Below are 18,217 nucleotides of genomic sequence, written 5' to 3' on the forward strand. Positions count from 1 at the left end.
GGAGGGGGCGGGGGCCGTCATTCCCTAGGAGAACTTGTAAGCGGAGGCCTTCACGACCTGGGAGTCTGCCCAGCTGCTCCTGCAGACCCTGGCCAGCCGGAGCGAGGTAGGCCCATGGGAGCAGAGCGGGCAAGGCCTCCGAGGGTCACTCCTGACTCACCGAGCCTCGGGCCGGCACCACCCGGACTTCGCCGTTTTTCCTGCCGCTACTGGGCTATGATGGCAGCTTTCCAGCTCTACATGCCATACATCAGCCGCAGATCGCTGCTGGCACAGGCCAGCGCCTTCCCCCGCCCCCCACCCCTGGCACACTTTGAGCCTGATCCTCCTTCTCCCCAACCCCCACCCCCTCACCCATCCGCGCCAGGTGCCCTGCCCAGGGGCGGCCCCACCCCCCACCCCAGCAGCCGGGCGCTGCCAGGCCTGGGCACCTGCAGCACCTCCCTGCCCCACCCCCATTCTCCACCACCTCGCCCCTCCCCCCTTTCTCCAGCAGAGGGAGGGGGCGACTCACCGCAGTCAGTGCACAGGATCTTGCCCACCTCTTTCTTGAGGTTTTTGCCGTTGGTGTCGATAGGGGCAAAAGCCGTCTTAAAGACTAAGGGCTGCTCAGTGGGCTCCAGGAAAAAGATGTAGCGCTGGTTTCTTTCGAGCGGCGCACAGGAGCCCACGCTGATCACCTGCTCGCGCTGCAGCCCCCCACTCCGGAGCGGCCACTTGTCCAACACCTTCACCAGCGCCACCCGACTCGAGCTGGGTGGCTCGCGGGTGCTGTTGGAGCTGGAGCCGCTGGCCGGGGCCAGCCCCTGTACCTTGCCCTCCACCACCACGGGTGCCTTGTACGCCTGGTCCTGCACCGACTTGAGGCTAGGCGAGTAGCAGGCGAGCGACACACCGAAGAGCAGCATGGAGAAGCCGGGGGCCGGGTCGCGCCTCATGCCGCCGGCGGCTGCGGCTCGAGAGCGGGCGGCGGCTCTCCGGGTTGCGGGGCTGCGGGGCTGCGGCTGTTGCGGCGGCCGCGGCTCTGGGGGCGCAGCGGGACGGGAGGAGATGCTGCTGCTGCTGCTGCTCCTGCTGCTGCTCTCGCTGCTGCTGCTGTTGCTGCTGCTGCTGCTGCTGCTGCTCTCGCTGCTGCTGCTGCTGCTGCTGCTCCTCTCGCTGCTGCTGCTGCTGCTGCTGCTGCTGCCGCTGCTGCTGCTGCTGTCGCTGTTGCTGCTGCACGGAGCCTTCTCCAGTGGCGGCGGCGGCAGCGCTGAGCAGCAAACCTGCCGCATCTGGCCAGGCCATTTGGGGGGCTCCGCCGCTCCGCCGCCGCCGCCTTGGGAGGGGAAACAGAGCCCGCTTGAAAACCGGAAACAGCGTAACGTTAGCGCCTCGTAGCCCTCCACCGGCAGCCGGGGGAGGCGGCCCAGCTAGGGCAGGGGGCAGGCGGCTAGCCCGCCGCGATGCGCAGCGCGGAGCGGCACGGCGCTCCCACCCTGCGCGCCAGGACCTGGAGGAGGATGCGGAGAATAGGACGCCCGCCCACTTGCTCTCTCGCGCCCCCTCTACCCCCGGACCAAGTGAGGAGCGCGGCTTCTGCAGGGGAAGCTCGGGACTGCACTGTTTAGCGCCCGGTGTCGCGGCCCGCAGGAATCGTGCTACCTTTGCTCTTGCGATTTATGGGCAGGACAGTGGGACAGTGCGGGAGGAGAGGGCGGAGTAGAGAAAAGGGATCCTGGCGCCGTCCTATGAACGTGGGAGTGGGACACAGGGCGTGCCCCTGCCTTTGGCCAGGGGCTGGAGCAGCCAGGAGAATACCACGCTCGGTGTGGCGGGCCAGCCTTCCCCCTCCTAGGTTATCCCCTTCCCCGGGAGGACCTTAGAGGCCGGGCCACCGCCTAGTGAGCTCTAGGGATCCGAGTTGAGGTGGAGAAGGGTTCCAGACGCGTCATTTTGGAAAGAGTTAGGGCTACGTGAAGTCTTTTCTCAGCATTGAGGACGCCCATTGAGGCTGGGCGAGGGTCCAGTGCCCAAGACTCTGGGCTTTCAGCAGTGGCCAGGCTGGACAGGCGACACGCCATACAACCTCACCTTCTTTAGAAAAGCTCTTCCCTAAAGCAAGTGGGGGTGTCTTGGGAACCAACTCAAGAGCCAGAGTCTATCAGGGTCAGAGGCTGCTCCAGAAGAAATGGTTTCTTTTGTTTTAAAGTCTGGTCCTTGCGAGGGACAGGAGAGTTCGATCCACTGGAGCCAACCTCCGATTTTATTTTATTTTTTTTTAAGATTTTATTTATTTATCAGAGAGAGAGAGAGGGAGAGAACAAGCACAGGCAGACAGAATGACAGGCAGAGGCAGAGGGAGAAGCAGGCTCCCCGCCGAGCAAGGAGCCCGATGTGGGACTCGATCCCAGGACGCTGGGATCATGACCTGAGCCGAAGGCAGCTGCTTAACCAACTGAGCCACCCAGGCGTCCCCAACCTCCGATTTTAAAGAGCAAATCCACAATCTGTTCTCCTCCTATCAATAAGGATCTAGGGAGTTTTCAATTTCCAGATTATATCCTTGAAGGATGTGGAGCTCAGGAATTCTCCTCAGGTCTTGGAGAATTTTATCCCTGCCTGGGCCCAGCAGGAAATGGGCCCAGGGTTGTCTGGCTCAGGCTTGGACGGCTATTCTGTAAGGAAGGACACAGCTATACCTTTTCTGCTGGCTATCTAAGAGCCACCTCAATCTTAATATATCCAAAGCCAACAGCATTATTTCTCCCACACCACTCCAAATTCGCTATAATTGTTCATGGCTGTGTTTTGTATTTGGCCACCTGATCCATTCCAATAAGTCCCTTAGTCTCCTCTTATTCTCCCTCATCCAATCAATCAGCAAGTCCTTCTGTTCTGCCTTTAAAAAAAAAAAAAAATCTCCGATGTATCTAGCTCCTCTCCCACCCTGCTGTGAATGACTTAGGTTCCAAGTGCTCATCATCTCTCACCTGAACCACTGCAAAACGTCCTAACCAGTTTCCCCACTGTTGGCCTCATCAGCCTCCTCCTGTCCTACCACAGTCCGAGTCATCCTGCTAAAAATAAAATGTAAATATGAGTTGGCCATGCCTCTGCTCTCAGGAGTCAATTCCAGGCTGAAGAGTCTGGGCTCCCCCTACCTACCTAACCAGCTCTGCACTGTGGGAGCCAACCCCCTACCCTAGGAATCCAGGACAATGTGCCTGTGTTTCTGCCTGTAATGTCTCCTGGGTCCAGAAGCCTCACCTTAGTCTTGTCCATCTGGAAGACTATTCCTACCCCCAAGGCCCAGCTCAGCATTACACCTCATCCCTCCCTTCCTTACATCCAGTTCCATTCTGAGCACTGTACATATGACATGATGGAATTAATCCCTTCCCCTTCCGTGTAACCACGTGCCTCATACATGTTACTATTATGGCACTGACCTACACTAAAAGCAGCTGTTAGTGGGTCTGCATTAGACCCATCAGGCCAGGTCCCCTAACAGCAGGGACCATGTCCTATTAGTCTTTGGAGCCCTATCCAAAGGGATGTCTGACACAGTGCCTGCCATAGAATAGAGATCAGCAAATCTTCCTTGAGGAAAGGAGGGAAGGAAGAAAAGAATCAAAAGTCATCTATCTCTCTTACAGGTATCTGGCCAATCTTCTTAGTCCCTTCAATGTCCCCCTTTACATTTTCATGGATCACAATCTCCTACATCACAGAACACCTCTCTGAGGAATACTGCTAATTCCACCCTCTCCTTTTCCAGGGGAGCAAACAGTCCAAGGGAGGAAAAGTGACTTATTTAAGATCACACACAGCCAGGACTGTACTCAGTCTTCCATTTCTGACAACAGAATGGTGGTAAAGAGCTTGGGCTCTGGGGTCAAGTAGAGCTGGGTTTCAAACCAATTTTGTCATTTACTAACTTTGGAATGAGCTTGTTTTTCTCTCTGGGCCTTGGTTTCTTTATTTGTATAACAGAAATAATAATAAGGTCTACTTCATCAAGTTGGTTTTTTTTTTTTAAGATTTTATTTATTTATAGACAGAGAAGGAGGCAGAGAGAAAGGGGAAAAGCAGGCTCCCCACTGAGCAGAGAGCCTGATGCGGGGCTCGCATGACCTGAGCCGAAGGCAGAGGCTTAACCCACTGAGCCACCCAGGTGCCCCGTCAAGTTGGTTTTTGCTCATGATGTATTTAATAAATATCCAATGAATGGCTCCTCTGAGACATGGTACCGGCTACTGGATATAGTGCAAGGAGCCAAGCTGATTCTGTCCTTGCTTGTAAAACACATACTGACGGGAAGACAACAGTAAACAAGCAGATAGATAGGTAACTAATTACATAGAGTGGTTCATCTCCTGAAGAAAATAAACAGGATGAAATGATAAGGAATAATGGAAAGGGAAGAGGGAAGGTATCCTTGGATCATAGAAAGCTTCTCTAAGGAGATAACATTTAAGCTGAAAGAGAAGGATTTGAAGGATGTGGATTATGTGAGATAACAAGTATAAAATGCTGAGAACAATGCCTGATGCAAAGTAGGGGCCAAAATTAATGTTGAATATTATCGATAACTTTCTTATACTACTGGTTTCCAAACTTAGAGCTGAGAATCTCTAGGTGCTCTGTAATTGATGTACGCTTGGACTTTCTGTATATTAATAAATGCAATCTAACTTTTCAATAGCAGATGCCACTGTGATGAATAAAAATGCACATTTTTCTCTCTTTTTTTCACGTACCCTGTTTAAAGTATAACAAGACATTGTTAAGTATGAAGAACAGTGGAAAGATCTATTATTTTTGTCTTTTTTTAAGTGATAAATATGTAAGTATTTGTAAAGCATAGATGACCTTTGAAAGGACACAGCAGACACAGTGTTTCAACAACACTTGGCTCTGGGAAGGACACTGAGTGACCGAGGCGTGGAGTGCAAGGACTATTCCCTTTAGTACCTTCTGCATTTTCCATCAGGTTCTTATACTACCTACTCAAAAAAAACGTTTGGGAGGATCCTCTAACTTCTCACCATTGCTAAATTTTTATCAAGTATGTTCTCAATCAAAAGCTACTTAAAATAGAACTGTTACTTTTTGGGATTCCTTTAAATTATTTTTACCTTAAAATGAAATTCTCTGGGTGCCTGTGTAGCTCAGTCATTGAGCGTCTGACTTCTGCTCAGGTCATGATCCTGGGGTCCTGGGATTGAGCCCCACATCGGGCTCCCTGCTCAGCAGGAAGCCTGCTTCTCCCTCTCCCACTCCCCTGCTTGTGTTACCTCTTTCTGTCAAATAAATAAAATAATAAATAAAATATTTTTTTTAAAAATGAGATTCTCATGCTAAAAAGCATTGGGAATTAGTGCATGATAATTTTACCCTCTTTAGAATGGGTAAATTTTGAGATCCCAACAGACTACCAGAATTCCTGTGGTCACAGGAGTGGGAACTTAATGCAGAGGCTTCTGAGGGGAAGAGAAGTACCTGTCCAGCTGTTCTCAAGGTGTGATGTGTATGAGAATAAGCTTCTGGAATTAGCCCCAAACATTCAGTATAGAGAAACATGGGACTTAATTTCCTAGCTGGATAACCCAATTCTGTATTGGCTCTTCCCTAGGGATCAAAGTGAATGAATAGGCATGTTTTAGAAAATAAACCTTCATATTCTGAACCTGCTAACTATGCATTGTGATTCAGAAATTGATAAAAATAATGATAGCCACCATTATTAATGGTCTACTGTCTGTCAGGAGCTTATGTTTATATATCTGTATCTCAACAATGTTGCATTTTACAAATTGGAGAGACTTCTGGAGATTTAATAACTCACCCAAATGACAGGCAAAGTTGGGATTGCCATGCAGGCTTGTCCATGGCCAAAACACCTGCTTTGTGTGCGCCACCACACCAGCCCTCTCCCTCACCACGTGGTCACCTGAGATGGCTCTAATCTCTCCCAACCACTTCCACCAGTGGCAGACTATTTGAAATTTATGCCACTGGAGACCAAGGGGTGTAAGCATCACTTTGCAAAAAGATGAGGAAAATTGAAACACTGAGAGAATTTAAGTGACTTTCCTAAGATCACAAAGCCAAGGGCTGGGCCAAGGTTTATCACAAATTCAAGTTCACACATTTGGAAGGTTTTTTTTTGTTTGTTTGTTTTTCTCTCTCTTTCATTTATCTTTATTTTCTCAGCTTTAGGGAGGTATAATTGACAAAACTGTAAGATATTTACATATTTATTTATTTATAAACACATAATGTATTATTTGCCCCAGGGATACAGGTCCTTTAATCATCAGACTTACACAATTCACAGTACTCCCCATAGCACATACCCTTCCCAATGTTCATAACCCAGACACCCTATCCCTCCCCACCCCCATCACCTCAGCAACCCTCAGTTTGTTTTGTGAGATTAAGAGTCTATTATGGTTTGTCTCCCTCCCAATCCCATCTTGTTTCATTTTTTTCCTTCCCTAGCCCCCAAACCCCCCACGTTGCCTCTCAACTTCCTCATATCATGGAGATCATATGATAATTGTCTTTCTCTGATTGACTTATTTCGTTCAGCATAATACCCTCTAGTTCCATTCACATCGCCGTAAATGGCAACATTTCATGTCTTTTGATGGTTGCATAGTATTCCATTGTATATATAATACCACATCTTCTTTATCCATTCATCTGCTGATGGGCATCTAGGTTCTTTCCATAGTTTGGCTATTGTGGACATTGCTGCTGTAAACATTTGGGTTACTACATTTGTATCTTTAGGGTAAATACCCAGTAGTGCAATTGCTGGGTCATAGGGTAGCTCTATTTTCAACTTTTTTTTTTTTAAGATTTTTATTTATTTATTTAACAGACAGAGATCACAAGTAGGCAGAGAAGCAGGCAGAGAGAGAGGAGGAAGCAGGCTCCCAGCCGAGCAGAGAGCCCGATGCGGGCCTTGATCCCAGGACCCTGGGATCATGACTAAGCCGAAGGCAGAGGCTTTAACCCACTGAGCCACCCAGATGCCCTATTTTCAACTTTTTGAGGAACCTCCATACTGTTTTCCAGAGTGGCTTCACTAGCCTGCATTCCCACCAACAGTGCAGGAGGGTTCCCCTTTCTCTGCATCCTCGCCAACACCTGTTGTTTCCTGACTTGTTAATTTTAGCCATTCTGATGTGTGTGAGGTGGTATCTCACTGGTATGAGGTGGTATATCACTGTGGTTTTGATTTGTATTTCCCTGATGCCAAGTGATGTGGAGCACTTTTTATGTGTCTGTTGGCCTTTTGTATGTCTTCTTTGCAGAAATGTCTGTTCATGTCTTCTGCCCATTTCTTGGTTGGATTTTTGTTCTTTGGGTGTTGAGTTTGATAAGTTGTTTATAAATTTTGGATACCATCCCTTTATCTGTTATTTGCAAATATCTTCTCCCATTCTGTCAGTTGTCTTTTGGTTTTGTTGACAGCTTCCTTTGCAGTGCAAAAGTTTTTATCTTGATGAAGTCACAACAGTTCATTTTTGTCCTTGCTTCCCTTGCTTTTGGCGATATTTCTAGGAAGAATTTGCTGCAGCTGAGGTAAAAGAGGTTGCTTCCTACATTCTCCTCAAGGAATTTGATAGATTCCTGTCTCACATTGAGATATTTCATCCATTTTGAGTCTATTTTTGTGTGTGGTGTAAGGAAATGGCCCAGTTTCATCCTTCTGCATGTGGCTGTCCAATTCTCCCAACACCATTTGTTGAAGAGACTGTCTTTTCTCCATTGGACATTCTTTCCTGCTTTGTTGAAGATGAGTTGACCATAGAGTTGAGGGTCCATTTCTGAACTCTCTCTTATGTTCCATTGATCTATGTGTCTGTTTTTGTGCCAGTACCATACTGTAGTCTTGATAATTGCAGCTTTGTAATAGAGCTTGAAGTCTGGAATTGTGATGCTGCTGACTTTGGTTTTCTTTTTCAACATTCCTCTATTCATGTAAACACAATGAAGGGATGGAATATGACTGTAAGGATGAAAATTTTAAAAGATTCTAAAAAAGGAATTGATAAGGAGTTGGTTGAAAAAGGAAAAAGAAAAAAAGAGGAAAGACTGTGATCAGGCTGGAAACTAGAACAAAGCGATGTGCTAGATTTAGGGTATATTTTGATCTATTAGAAGAAATTGTATCCCAAAAAAATTTTTTAAAGATTTTATTTATTTATTTGACAGAGATCACAAGTAGGCAGAGAAGCAGGGAAAGAGAGAGGAAGGGTAGCAGTCCCCCTGCTGAGCAGAGAACCCCTCCACAATGCAGGTCTCAATCCCAGGACCCTGAGATCATGACCTGAGCTGAAGGCAGGAGCTTGAACCCACTGAGCCAGCCAGGTGCCCCTGTGTGTCAAAATTTTAAAGAAAAAAAAAACTATATGTATATAGAAAATAAGGTTAAATACAATGAAGGGATAGAATATGAGTATAACAATGAAAATTTAAAAAGATTCTTAAAAGGTATTGATAAAATAAAATAGTTTAAAAATGTTAAAAATAGGAAAGAGGAAAAAATTTTAAAATAGAATAAGAAAAAAATAAAATTAAAAAAATTTAACTTTGAGGGGCGCCTGGGTGGCTCAGTGGGTTAAAGCCGCTGCCTTCGGCTCAGGTCATGATCTCGGGGTCCTGGGATCGAGTCCCACATCGGGCTCTCTGCTCAGCAGGGAGCCTGGTTCCCTCTCTCTCTCTCTCTCTGCCTGCCTCTCCATCGACTTGTGATCTCTCTCTGTCAAATAAATAAATAAAATCTTTAAAAAAAAAATTTAACTTTGAAAGACTAAAGGATCATGGGGGAAAAGTCATGAATTCTATGTGTTGCTTTCCCCTTGCTCTGAAGTTCTGCGGTTCTCATTGATCAGTGAACTCGGTCTTGGCTGGATGTTCTTCCTGATCTGTGGGAGGGGCCTATTGCAGTGATTCTCAAATGTCTTTGCCCGAGGTGGAATTGCATCACCCTTGCCAGGGGCCAGGCTAAGTAACCTGCTTGGGTTCGCTCTTGGGAGATTTTGTTCCCTGATCACTTTCCACAGAGCTCTGGAGGACAGGAATGAAAATGGTGGCCTCCCAATCTCCCACCCAGAAGAGCCAAGAGCTCAGGGCCCCATTGCTCAGTGCACCCTTGGAGAAAAGCGCTCAATCACTCCTGTCTTTCTGGGCTCCGCCAAGCTCCGAGCTCACCTAGCCTGTGACCGAGCGTTTCTGTCTCTGGCACACAGTCCCGTTTGGAGTCTCCAAACCCAGCAGATTGCTCAGCACGGTCCCGGTCCTGGAGGAGGAAAGTGAGTCTCCCAAGATTCGCTGCAGGTGGGGTCCCTTTTTGAAGAGCAATGGCCCAACTGTGCCCCAGATCATGGTTTAAGGTAACCCTGAGCTGAAAGTCCACTTCTCAGCTCCATCTCTACAGCCAGCTTCACCGCTCTGATACCTGGGATCTGTCACACCTAGGCACCCCCAGTTTTTTTGTGACCCCACGGGTCCTGAGACCATACTGTTCCCGCGAGGGCTCCACCTCCTCCCCGTCCTTAGCCTCTGGAGCCACACCCCTCAGTGAAGCCCACTTCTAAAAGTTGCCCTTTTGTGCTCAGCTGCTCCACCACTTGCCGGGAGCCAGCGCCTCCCCATCCCCCACCCTCCACTGTAGTCTATCTTCCCATCGCCTTGGCTTCACTTCTCTGCATGTCCTACCTTCTGGAAAGGGGTCGATTTTCTATTCCTAGAATTGCTGCTTTTCTTCTTTTCTCTCTCCTGTTGCGTTTGTAGGTGTTCAGAATGGTTTGATAATGATCTAGCTTAATTCCTGGGACCTGATGATATTTAGGTCTCCTCCTCCTCCACCGTCTTGCTCTTCCCTCAAACTGTAAGATATTTTAAGTGTACAAGGCAATAGTTTGATACGCATATACATTATAAAAGGATACCTATAATCAAGTTAACTGACACATCCACCACCTCATATATTTCCATTTTGGAGGGGGGGTAAGAATATTTAAGTTTCATTCTATTAACACATTGTAATTATACAATACAGTATGATCAACTACAGTTGCCGTGTATACATTAGATCCTAAGAGTTTATTCATTTTATAACTGAAAGTTTGTACCCATTTACGAATCTCTCTCCCTCTTCCCCCACTTCCCAGCTCTGGGCAGCCACCATTCTATTCTGTTTCTGAGTCAGACTTGAATTTCATTTTATTTCATTGTTTTATTTTGACTTGTTTTGTTTTGTTTTAAGATTCCACACGTAAAGGACACCATGCAGTTTTTGTCTTTGTCGGGCTTGTTTCACCTAGTGTAATGCCCTCCAGGTTCACCCATGGTGTTGCAAATGGCAGCATCTTCTTCTTTTTAAAGGCTGAATAATAATAATTTTGTGGGGTGAGATATAGCCCATCTTTATCCATTTGTTCACTGATGGACATTTGGATTGTTTCTATACCATGGCTATTGTGAACAACACTGCAATGAACATGGGAGTATAGCTATGTCTTTAAGATAATAAATACGTTTCCTCTGGGTCAAGCTCACACTTTTGAACAGAATAACACAGAGAAACAGAAAACCAGACCTGTTGACTACAGCATGGCTCCCCACCAGATTGTGAAAAAACTGGTTCATGGTAGCAGTAGGCTGTGTCACTATATAATAATCACTGAGAATAAAAACAGAAGTAGACAGAATGGTATAGACATTCTGAATTCAAGATAGAACACCCACATGAAAAGCTCGGCTTCTTCTTCCAGATCCCTCCTACACAAGATGGGCTCTTTCCAGCTTCAGTCAATTCAGTGGCCAGAAATGGCCAATGGACCAGGTCACACGAGTCACTATGACCAGGAGAATTGGCTCATCAAGGAGACATGTACAACCTTGGTGTAGTCACCGAGTTTCACCAGTCAAGCTCAACACGACAGGACAGTCTCGTTTTCTTAATACATTTCTGTAAACTTTTTTTCTCTTTTTGAGATCTGTTTTCTAAATTTGGCTCCCAGAGTCACTCCCAGGTTCTGTGTGGTTAATTTCTTTTCCTCCAAGGATTTTCAAACAAGGGACTAAGTAGAAAACAGATATTGAGAAACTGAGAGTATTAGCACTGGAAAGGACTTTGGCGTCAATGTGGTCCGACGTCTTCCTTTCACAGAGTAGACAGAGGCCATAGAGATGATTTGATTTGCTCAAGGTCACACAGCCTAGTTAGTGACAGAGACAGAATGAACAGCCCAACTCCTTGCCTGGTGCTGTTCCAACCATGGTTCAAAATCCTGGCTCTGCTCCTTCTAGAAGAGCTTGAGCAGGTCGCTTCACCTTTTACAGCCTTGGTTTCATTCGCCCAGTGGTACTGGGACAACGGTGTATCTACCTTTTAGGGGTTTGGTGAGGATTCAGTGAGACAATTCATGCAACATGCTTTACAGTACGCAGCATAGAGTTCCCAGCCAAGCATGTGGACGATGGGCCCAGGTCAGAATTCCAGCTCTGCCACTTGCTAAACTGACATTTTGACCAAATTACTTCATTTCTCTGTGTCTCAGTTGCCTCAACTGTAAAATGAAATAGGTAGAGTGATAATAGGTTCTACCTCATTACAACTGTTTGAGTCTTAAATATAATAATATGTGTAGCCTACTTAAAATATTGCCTGGCTCATGTTAGCTATTATTAGTCCACCTAGACTGACCACTTTTCTTATTTTAAGTAGGTAGACTTTACCCCTGACTCAGCAGTTTTAAAACTACCCATTTTCAGATGTTTCAAACATATGCTAAGATTCTTAAGAGTAGAGCCTGATGTTCTACTTTATATATGTATGTATATATCTATGTATTTGTGCATGTATGAATTTATAGGAAGTCACATCATGGATAGGCCCAGTTCCCAATGAAGAGAGGGTGTGATTCAATCATTTCTACCTGGGGGCTATGTCAGGAGTCCAAGGGTTTCCACTGTCCAATTTGATGAAAAGGGCAGCAATCCCTCTGTCTGAGTTCTTCCATCTGGGATAGTAATACTTATTTCTTTGTAAAGTGCTTGGAGACCTTTATATGAAAAGTGCTATGTGAGTCCAAATTATTATCTCTTTTCCAGAGATCACTTTTAGATTCAAATCCAGAAGCTCCCAAAAATAGATCACAGCAGAAGTATCATCTGGACACAGACTCTCAGGTTTATATCATCACAATCGAATAATATGTTCACATTTCACACCATCAGTGGTTTTCTTTCATATGTCTGAATATATCTAATTGGGATTGGGGGGAAAATGAGATGTCCTCAAGCTGCACGTTCTTACTGGTTAATGTTCAAAAGTTTGCCTCCCTCTGTTTTCCTGATCTGTGTTTTTGGAATCCTCTCCTGAGGTCAACAGGAACTCTGAGGTTGATTTGACTCTAGGGGAGCGAAGTAGGATGAGGAGAAGAAAGTGTTCTTTTATTCCTAAATCCTCAGGCTAGTGTGCCTTAGAGTGTCCAAAGCAACCTTGTCTCTGTCTCCTAATTTCTAGGTCAGAAATGTTAAAACTTTACCTTTCCTGAATTTTCTTTCCAATTCATAAGCTCATTTATTCATTCTCCCAGAAAGCATTTATTGAAAACCTACTCTCCATACTGGCCCAGATGCTAAAGAAATAATTGTCATGGTTCCTTTTAGTTAGAGCTAAAATCTAGGTGAAGTGTAAGTCAGGAGCTAGCACTTGCCCTTGACCTCTCCCTCCCACCTCTGCAAACACACACACAATTTTATCCTGTAAGGTCACCCTCTTCTTTACCTCTCAGGCTCAGTGACCCACCATTCTTTCAGCTCTCCCAATTCGGAGGACAGAAAGAATTTTGCCATGCAAATGCTAGGTCCTCAATGTCTGCTAAACATGACAAGTTCAATTCTACTAAGGGGTTAAGACCTTAGGTTATGGCCTACTGCATCATCTCCTTAAGCTGGGCCTTAGTTTCTTAAACATCCCACATTATTCACTTCTATATGAAGTTCCCCAAAAAGTTTCTTTCATTCTTTCTCTTAAAAAATCCATTTAACACAGGAAATCCCTGCTCTTGAGATGCTTAGACTCTTAAAGGGGGATAGACGCTAAAAAGGAAACAATGACATGAAACAGTTTAGGAAGAGAAAGAAAAGAGGAAGAGAGAGGTTGTGAGTATGACTAGATTGGAAGTGATTTGGACAGATTACCACTTGCAGAGGTCTCTCTAAGAAGGTAGTATTTATTTGAGCTGAGATCTGAAGGAGGAAGAGGGGTTGTCATACAGAGCTCAAGGAGCAGGGCTTTAGAGGCAGAGGGAAGAACACCATACAGAGGGCCCAAGAACATAACAAACTCAACATGATCAAAGTATGGAAGGAAAGCCAGCAGCGTTGGAAATCATTATAGCAAGGGGAAAGTGTGGCATGGAACGAGATTAGGGAGACTGGTAGGGATAAGATGTAGGCTGAGTCTTGCACACTATGATAGGTTGGATTTTATTCTGAGTACAACGGGAGGTCACTGGGGGGCATAAGTAAGGGGAACGGCATGGTCTGGTTTATGTACAAAGAGATCAGTAATGTAATCAGAGACTGTAATGATCACAAGAGTGGAAGCAAAGAGAGCAGTTAGGAAGCTGTTATAGTACTGTGGGTAGGAGGTGACAGTGGCTTAGACTGGGGTAGTGGCAGAGGAGATGAAAAAATGGGTGGAATTCAAAATGTAATTTGAAGGTAGAACCAACAAGACTTGCTAGAAGATTGGGTGAAGTGAGTACAGAAAATGAAGTGATTGAGGATGACTCAAATTTTGGCTTGAGTAACTGGACAGATCGGGATGGGAAACTTAGCAAGTAACGTAATGGGGCTAGAGGGAACAGAAGATTCCTGTTTTGACATGCTAACATCTCAGATACCTATTAGACCTTCAGATGGAAGTTCAAGTACCAGCTGCACAGTTAAGTCCGGACTTCAAACCAGAGGTCAGCGTTAAAGGTCTGAACTGAGGAGTCAACATATAGATGTTATGTAAAGCTATGGAACTGGATAATGATGAAATGAGAAATCTGGTTGGGAAAATGATCTTGAACTACTGTCCGATAGAAATATATGTCAGATACTATATAATTTTGAATTTTCTTATAGCCTATTTAAAAAGTAAAAAAAAAAAAAAAAAAGATGACATGAATTTTAACAATCCAATATATCGTGGAGTGCCTGAGTGGCTCAGTCAGTTGGTCGTCTGACTCTTAGTTGGGCTCTAGTCATGACCTTGGGGTCATGGGATCGACCCCTGCATGGGGCTTTGCATTTGTTGTGGAACATGCTTGAGATTCTCTCTCTCTCTCTCACCCTGCCCCTCTCCCCACTCTCTCTCTCTCTCTTAAAAAAAAAAAAAAACCCACAAATATATGTGAAATATTATTTCAACCGATAGAATAAATTTTAATGAGATATTTTGTATACTTTTTTCACATTAAGTCTGTGAAATTCAGAGTGCACTTTATGCTGATAGCAAATCTTATTTCACACTAGCTACATGGGGGTAGCACAAGTCTAGAACTCAGCCCTGGAGCAACCCAACATTTAGAGATTGAATAGAGGAAGAGTCAGGAAAGGAGACTGAGAGTACAGTGCCATGGAAGCCAAGTGGAAAGTATTCTAAAGACAGGCTGGGCAACTGGGTCCAGTGTTTATCAGAGACTGAGGATGAGAGAGAGCAGTAGAATTCACCAACATGGAGTTCACTTGTGACCTTGACTACAGTTTTTTCAGTGGAGTGATGGCTTCCTGGAAGGAAGCCAGGATGGAGTCAATGAAAGGTAAGGAAGTGGTGGCAGCCAGTAAAAACAGCTTTTTCAAAAAGTTTTGCTGGGCAGACAAGCAGAGAAATGCAGCACTAATTGGAGGGGGATGTGGAGTCAAGGGAATGTTTTCACCAAAACAGGAGATGCTAGAGGATGCTTGTATGCTGATGGTACTATTTCAGTAAGAATGAAGACATTGTTGTGGGAGAAAGGGCATAAGTGAAGAGGGAGGTCCTTCAGAAGACAAGAGAAGATGAGCATGGGGGGAGGGTAGTGCTGCTCTTTGACAGGAAAAGCAATCTTTGTATTATAACCAAAATGAAGACAGGGATGTAGATAGTGTCCAAGTAGACAAATGGATTAGCTTATAGATTTGGATAACAGGAATCTTCATTTTAACATAAAATTCAAGCTGTAAACAACACAGAACAAACAGAAGAAGATACATATTTGAGAAATGCAAGCCAGAAAGTAAAAGGATAGTATGCTTGTGGAAAGGGAAAGATGGAAAACTGTATTCTTTTTTCTTTCCCTCTATAAAAATGACAACGTGATTAATATAAGAGAAGACCATCCTTTTTCGGGGTCTGGAATGCTGGTGTCCACCCTCCAAAGTATACCTTTCTCTGGATCAAGTTACCTAGGAAACCCATTTAGTAATCACAAAGTTCCTGGATGATCAGTCCCAGGGCAGTGAATAATCTTGAGTTCATTTCATCGAGCTGTAAAAAAGGCAGATGAGCTATCTCTGATACCTATAATGGGATTCGCCTGTCCATCATATTCAGAGTCTTTCTCCCCTGAACAGGGTTGGAAACAGAGGGATAAAATCTCATGGTCCAATCTGTGGGACAGTCTACCTGAAGCCTAATAATCTTACACCTATTTCGAAGTCCAGGCTTCCTCCATGCCTTTAAGAAATTTGAAAGATTACCAAGGGGGAAATAGATCGAGCAGGATCCCAACCAGGAAATAATATTCTACTTGAAACAGTTTACTGAAAATAATTTACTAAAGGGACTATTTACAAGGATGTGGGCAGAGTTAAAAGAAAAAACAAGTATGGGGCCCCTGGGTGGCTCAGTCATTAAGCATCTACCTTCTGGTCAGGTCATGATCCCAGTGTCCTTGGATCGAGCCTCAGGGAGCCTGCTTCTCCCTCTCCTGCTCCCCTGTGCTTGTGTTCCCTCTCTTACTCTCTCTGTCATAAATAACTAAAATTGTAAAAAAAAAAAAAAAAAAAAAAAGAAAAAAAAGAAAGAAAGAAAGAAACAGCAGGTAGGTCAAGGCAGAGTTTGTGGAAACGTTCCCTTCCCTAGACATGCAGCGGCAAGGTGAGGAGAGGGTTCCAGGATCCCAGGGAGTGCTGGAACAGAGTGGGGGGTGTTGTTGGCAGCGAGGACAAGAACCACCGAAGTAGGGGAAAAGGAGAGAGAAGAAATCCCCCATCTCTTTCTTCCTCTTCTTCCTACCCCTATGCTGATCTTCTGCTGAGCCCACTGGAAGCCAGAGGTGATAGCCCACTGAGGTTGGTGCTACATGGTTCAGAGCAGGGCTGGGCCTGGGGGGAGGGGGGAGTGAAGCTTGTGGGGGGTGGAATGGTATGTGGAAATGGCTGGAGTGGGGCACCAAGAGTATAATTAGCACAGCAAAAGGAGCTGTCCTTACAGGAAACAATTAAACAACTAAGTAGAAATAATCAACTATGGACGATGTATGGAGCACTAAGTAGGTGATAGAGTTGAGGGAAGGGGTGGAGGGAAAGCTAAATAGAACTAGAATTCAGAGTCAGGCTGCAGTAACTCTGAGGTTTCAAGCTTTCGTTGATCTTTCTTATTAGAACAGGGATTTGGAAGGGTGAGGTTGATTATTTTGTGCTTTGTTTTATTAAAGAAAAGCATTTATTTCCCCTTGACTATGTAAAAGGAAAAAAAAAAAGAACTAAAAGTAAAAATATTTGTTTGATTGCTTAGAAAAGAAATCCTGGGCAGATTTTCATATCCTATTATTCTCGGTTCTACTATCTCCACTTCCTTCCACCGGCACCACTGGAAAAAGGCCTAAACCTCCAGGAGACACTGGCTTACTGAGGCTTAAATTTAGACAAAAGTTTGATGCAGACTTTTGAGGTCACTAAGCTTCTGTCACCATATGGACACAATCAAAAAGAAAGCAATACAGCACTGTGGTTGAGAAGGTAGGCTCTGAAGTCAGACAGCTTGCGTTTGAATTCTTGTTCCGCTACTTACATTGGTAAGTGACTCCTCTTTTCCTCTGTGCCATCTGTAAATGGGGTTAATAACAGTACTCATTCCACAGGGTCATCTTAGGAGGATTACATAAGATACTTCATGTAAAGTACTTTGGATATTGTCTGGCATATAGTGAATGCTTAAAAAGAGTTTTCTTATTAATAAAGCCAATTTTCTGATTCCAAAGTACTCTGTAGCCAACTCTAACTCTGTAATGAACTGGCCTTGGTCTTCTAGTCACTTCTTTAGATCCTTCTCTGGAAGCCTCTCTCTGACTCTGTGTGTGTGTGTGTGTGTGTCTCTGTCTCTCTCTCTCTCTTTCACACACACACACACACACACACACACACACACACACACAGAGTAGGTAGTGGAAGCATCATTTATACCAAAGATATATGGATGATTTTAAATTCATTCATGTGCTAACTTATTTATTGAATATCTCTTACATTCCAGCTACTGGACTACGTGCTAAGTATAACATAAAAGTGAGAAAAAACAAACTTAGCCTTCACCCCTAAGAACTTGTGATCCAATGAGGAATAGAGACATTAATCAAATTACTAGGAATAAAAATTATGATAGGGCAGTATCTTCTACTGAATTATGATATTGCAGTTCAGTTTTTTCAGATTCTGAGGAAAAAGAGGTGAGCAGAATTTTGCAAGCAACAAGTGAGACACCCAGGCTTTCCTGTCCAACATGGTAGCTACTCCCAACATGTGGCTCTTTAAAAATTGACTGTAAGCAATTAAAACTAAATAAAATGTTAAATTCAGTTCCTTACTTGCTCTAACCACATTTCAAGTGCTCAGTCACCATATGTGACTACAGATTACTATTTTAAACAGGGAAAATAAAGATTTCCATCATTGTGGAAAGTTTTGTTGGACATGTCCTGCAGGGGACCTGAAATGTAAAAGAAGTTCACATGGTCTTCAAAGGGTATTTTGCAGGCAAAAGTAGAGAAAGTGCTATACATTACACAAAGAGGTAAAGTTTTCCAAGTCAGAACCATAATTTCTAGTAAACATAACAGTACAGGCACAGCTTTACAATGTCTGTAGTCTCACATGGGCTCTCTTCCCTATCAATCACTTCCTCACCAAAATGACATGTTTTCAGTGGAGCTTCAGGTATTTTTCAGTTTGC

At 44.7% G+C, this 18,217-nt stretch overlaps 1 protein-coding gene and 1 long non-coding RNA gene across 5 annotated transcripts in view; both read right to left on the bottom strand.

The window, feature by feature from the left end:
• Positions 1-1,645, bottom strand: part of NRG2 (neuregulin 2) — a 175,786-nt gene extending 174,141 nt beyond the window's left edge. For all 4 annotated transcript variants that reach the window (XM_059174757.1, XM_059174755.1, XM_059174756.1 and 1 more), the window contains exon 1: positions 515-1,645. In XM_059174757.1, the coding sequence (XP_059030740.1) occupies positions 515-1,274 (760 nt within the window). In that variant the 5' untranslated portion in view covers positions 1,275-1,645. The remainder of the gene's footprint in view (positions 1-514) is intronic.
• A 4,866-nt stretch (positions 1,646-6,511) lies between these two features.
• LOC131832130 (uncharacterized) overlaps positions 6,512-18,217 on the bottom strand; it is a 62,701-nt gene continuing 50,995 nt past the window's right edge. Inside the window, exons 2-3 of the long non-coding RNA XR_009353928.1 lie at positions 9,718-9,887; positions 6,512-8,005 (exon numbers count right to left, since the gene is read on the bottom strand). This is a non-coding gene — a long non-coding RNA (uncharacterized LOC131832130). The remainder of the gene's footprint in view (positions 8,006-9,717; positions 9,888-18,217) is intronic.

The sequence above is a fragment of the Mustela lutreola genome, chromosome 5 (assembly GCF_030435805.1).
Source record: "Mustela lutreola isolate mMusLut2 chromosome 5, mMusLut2.pri, whole genome shotgun sequence".
Taxonomy (NCBI): domain Eukaryota; kingdom Metazoa; phylum Chordata; class Mammalia; order Carnivora; family Mustelidae; genus Mustela; species Mustela lutreola.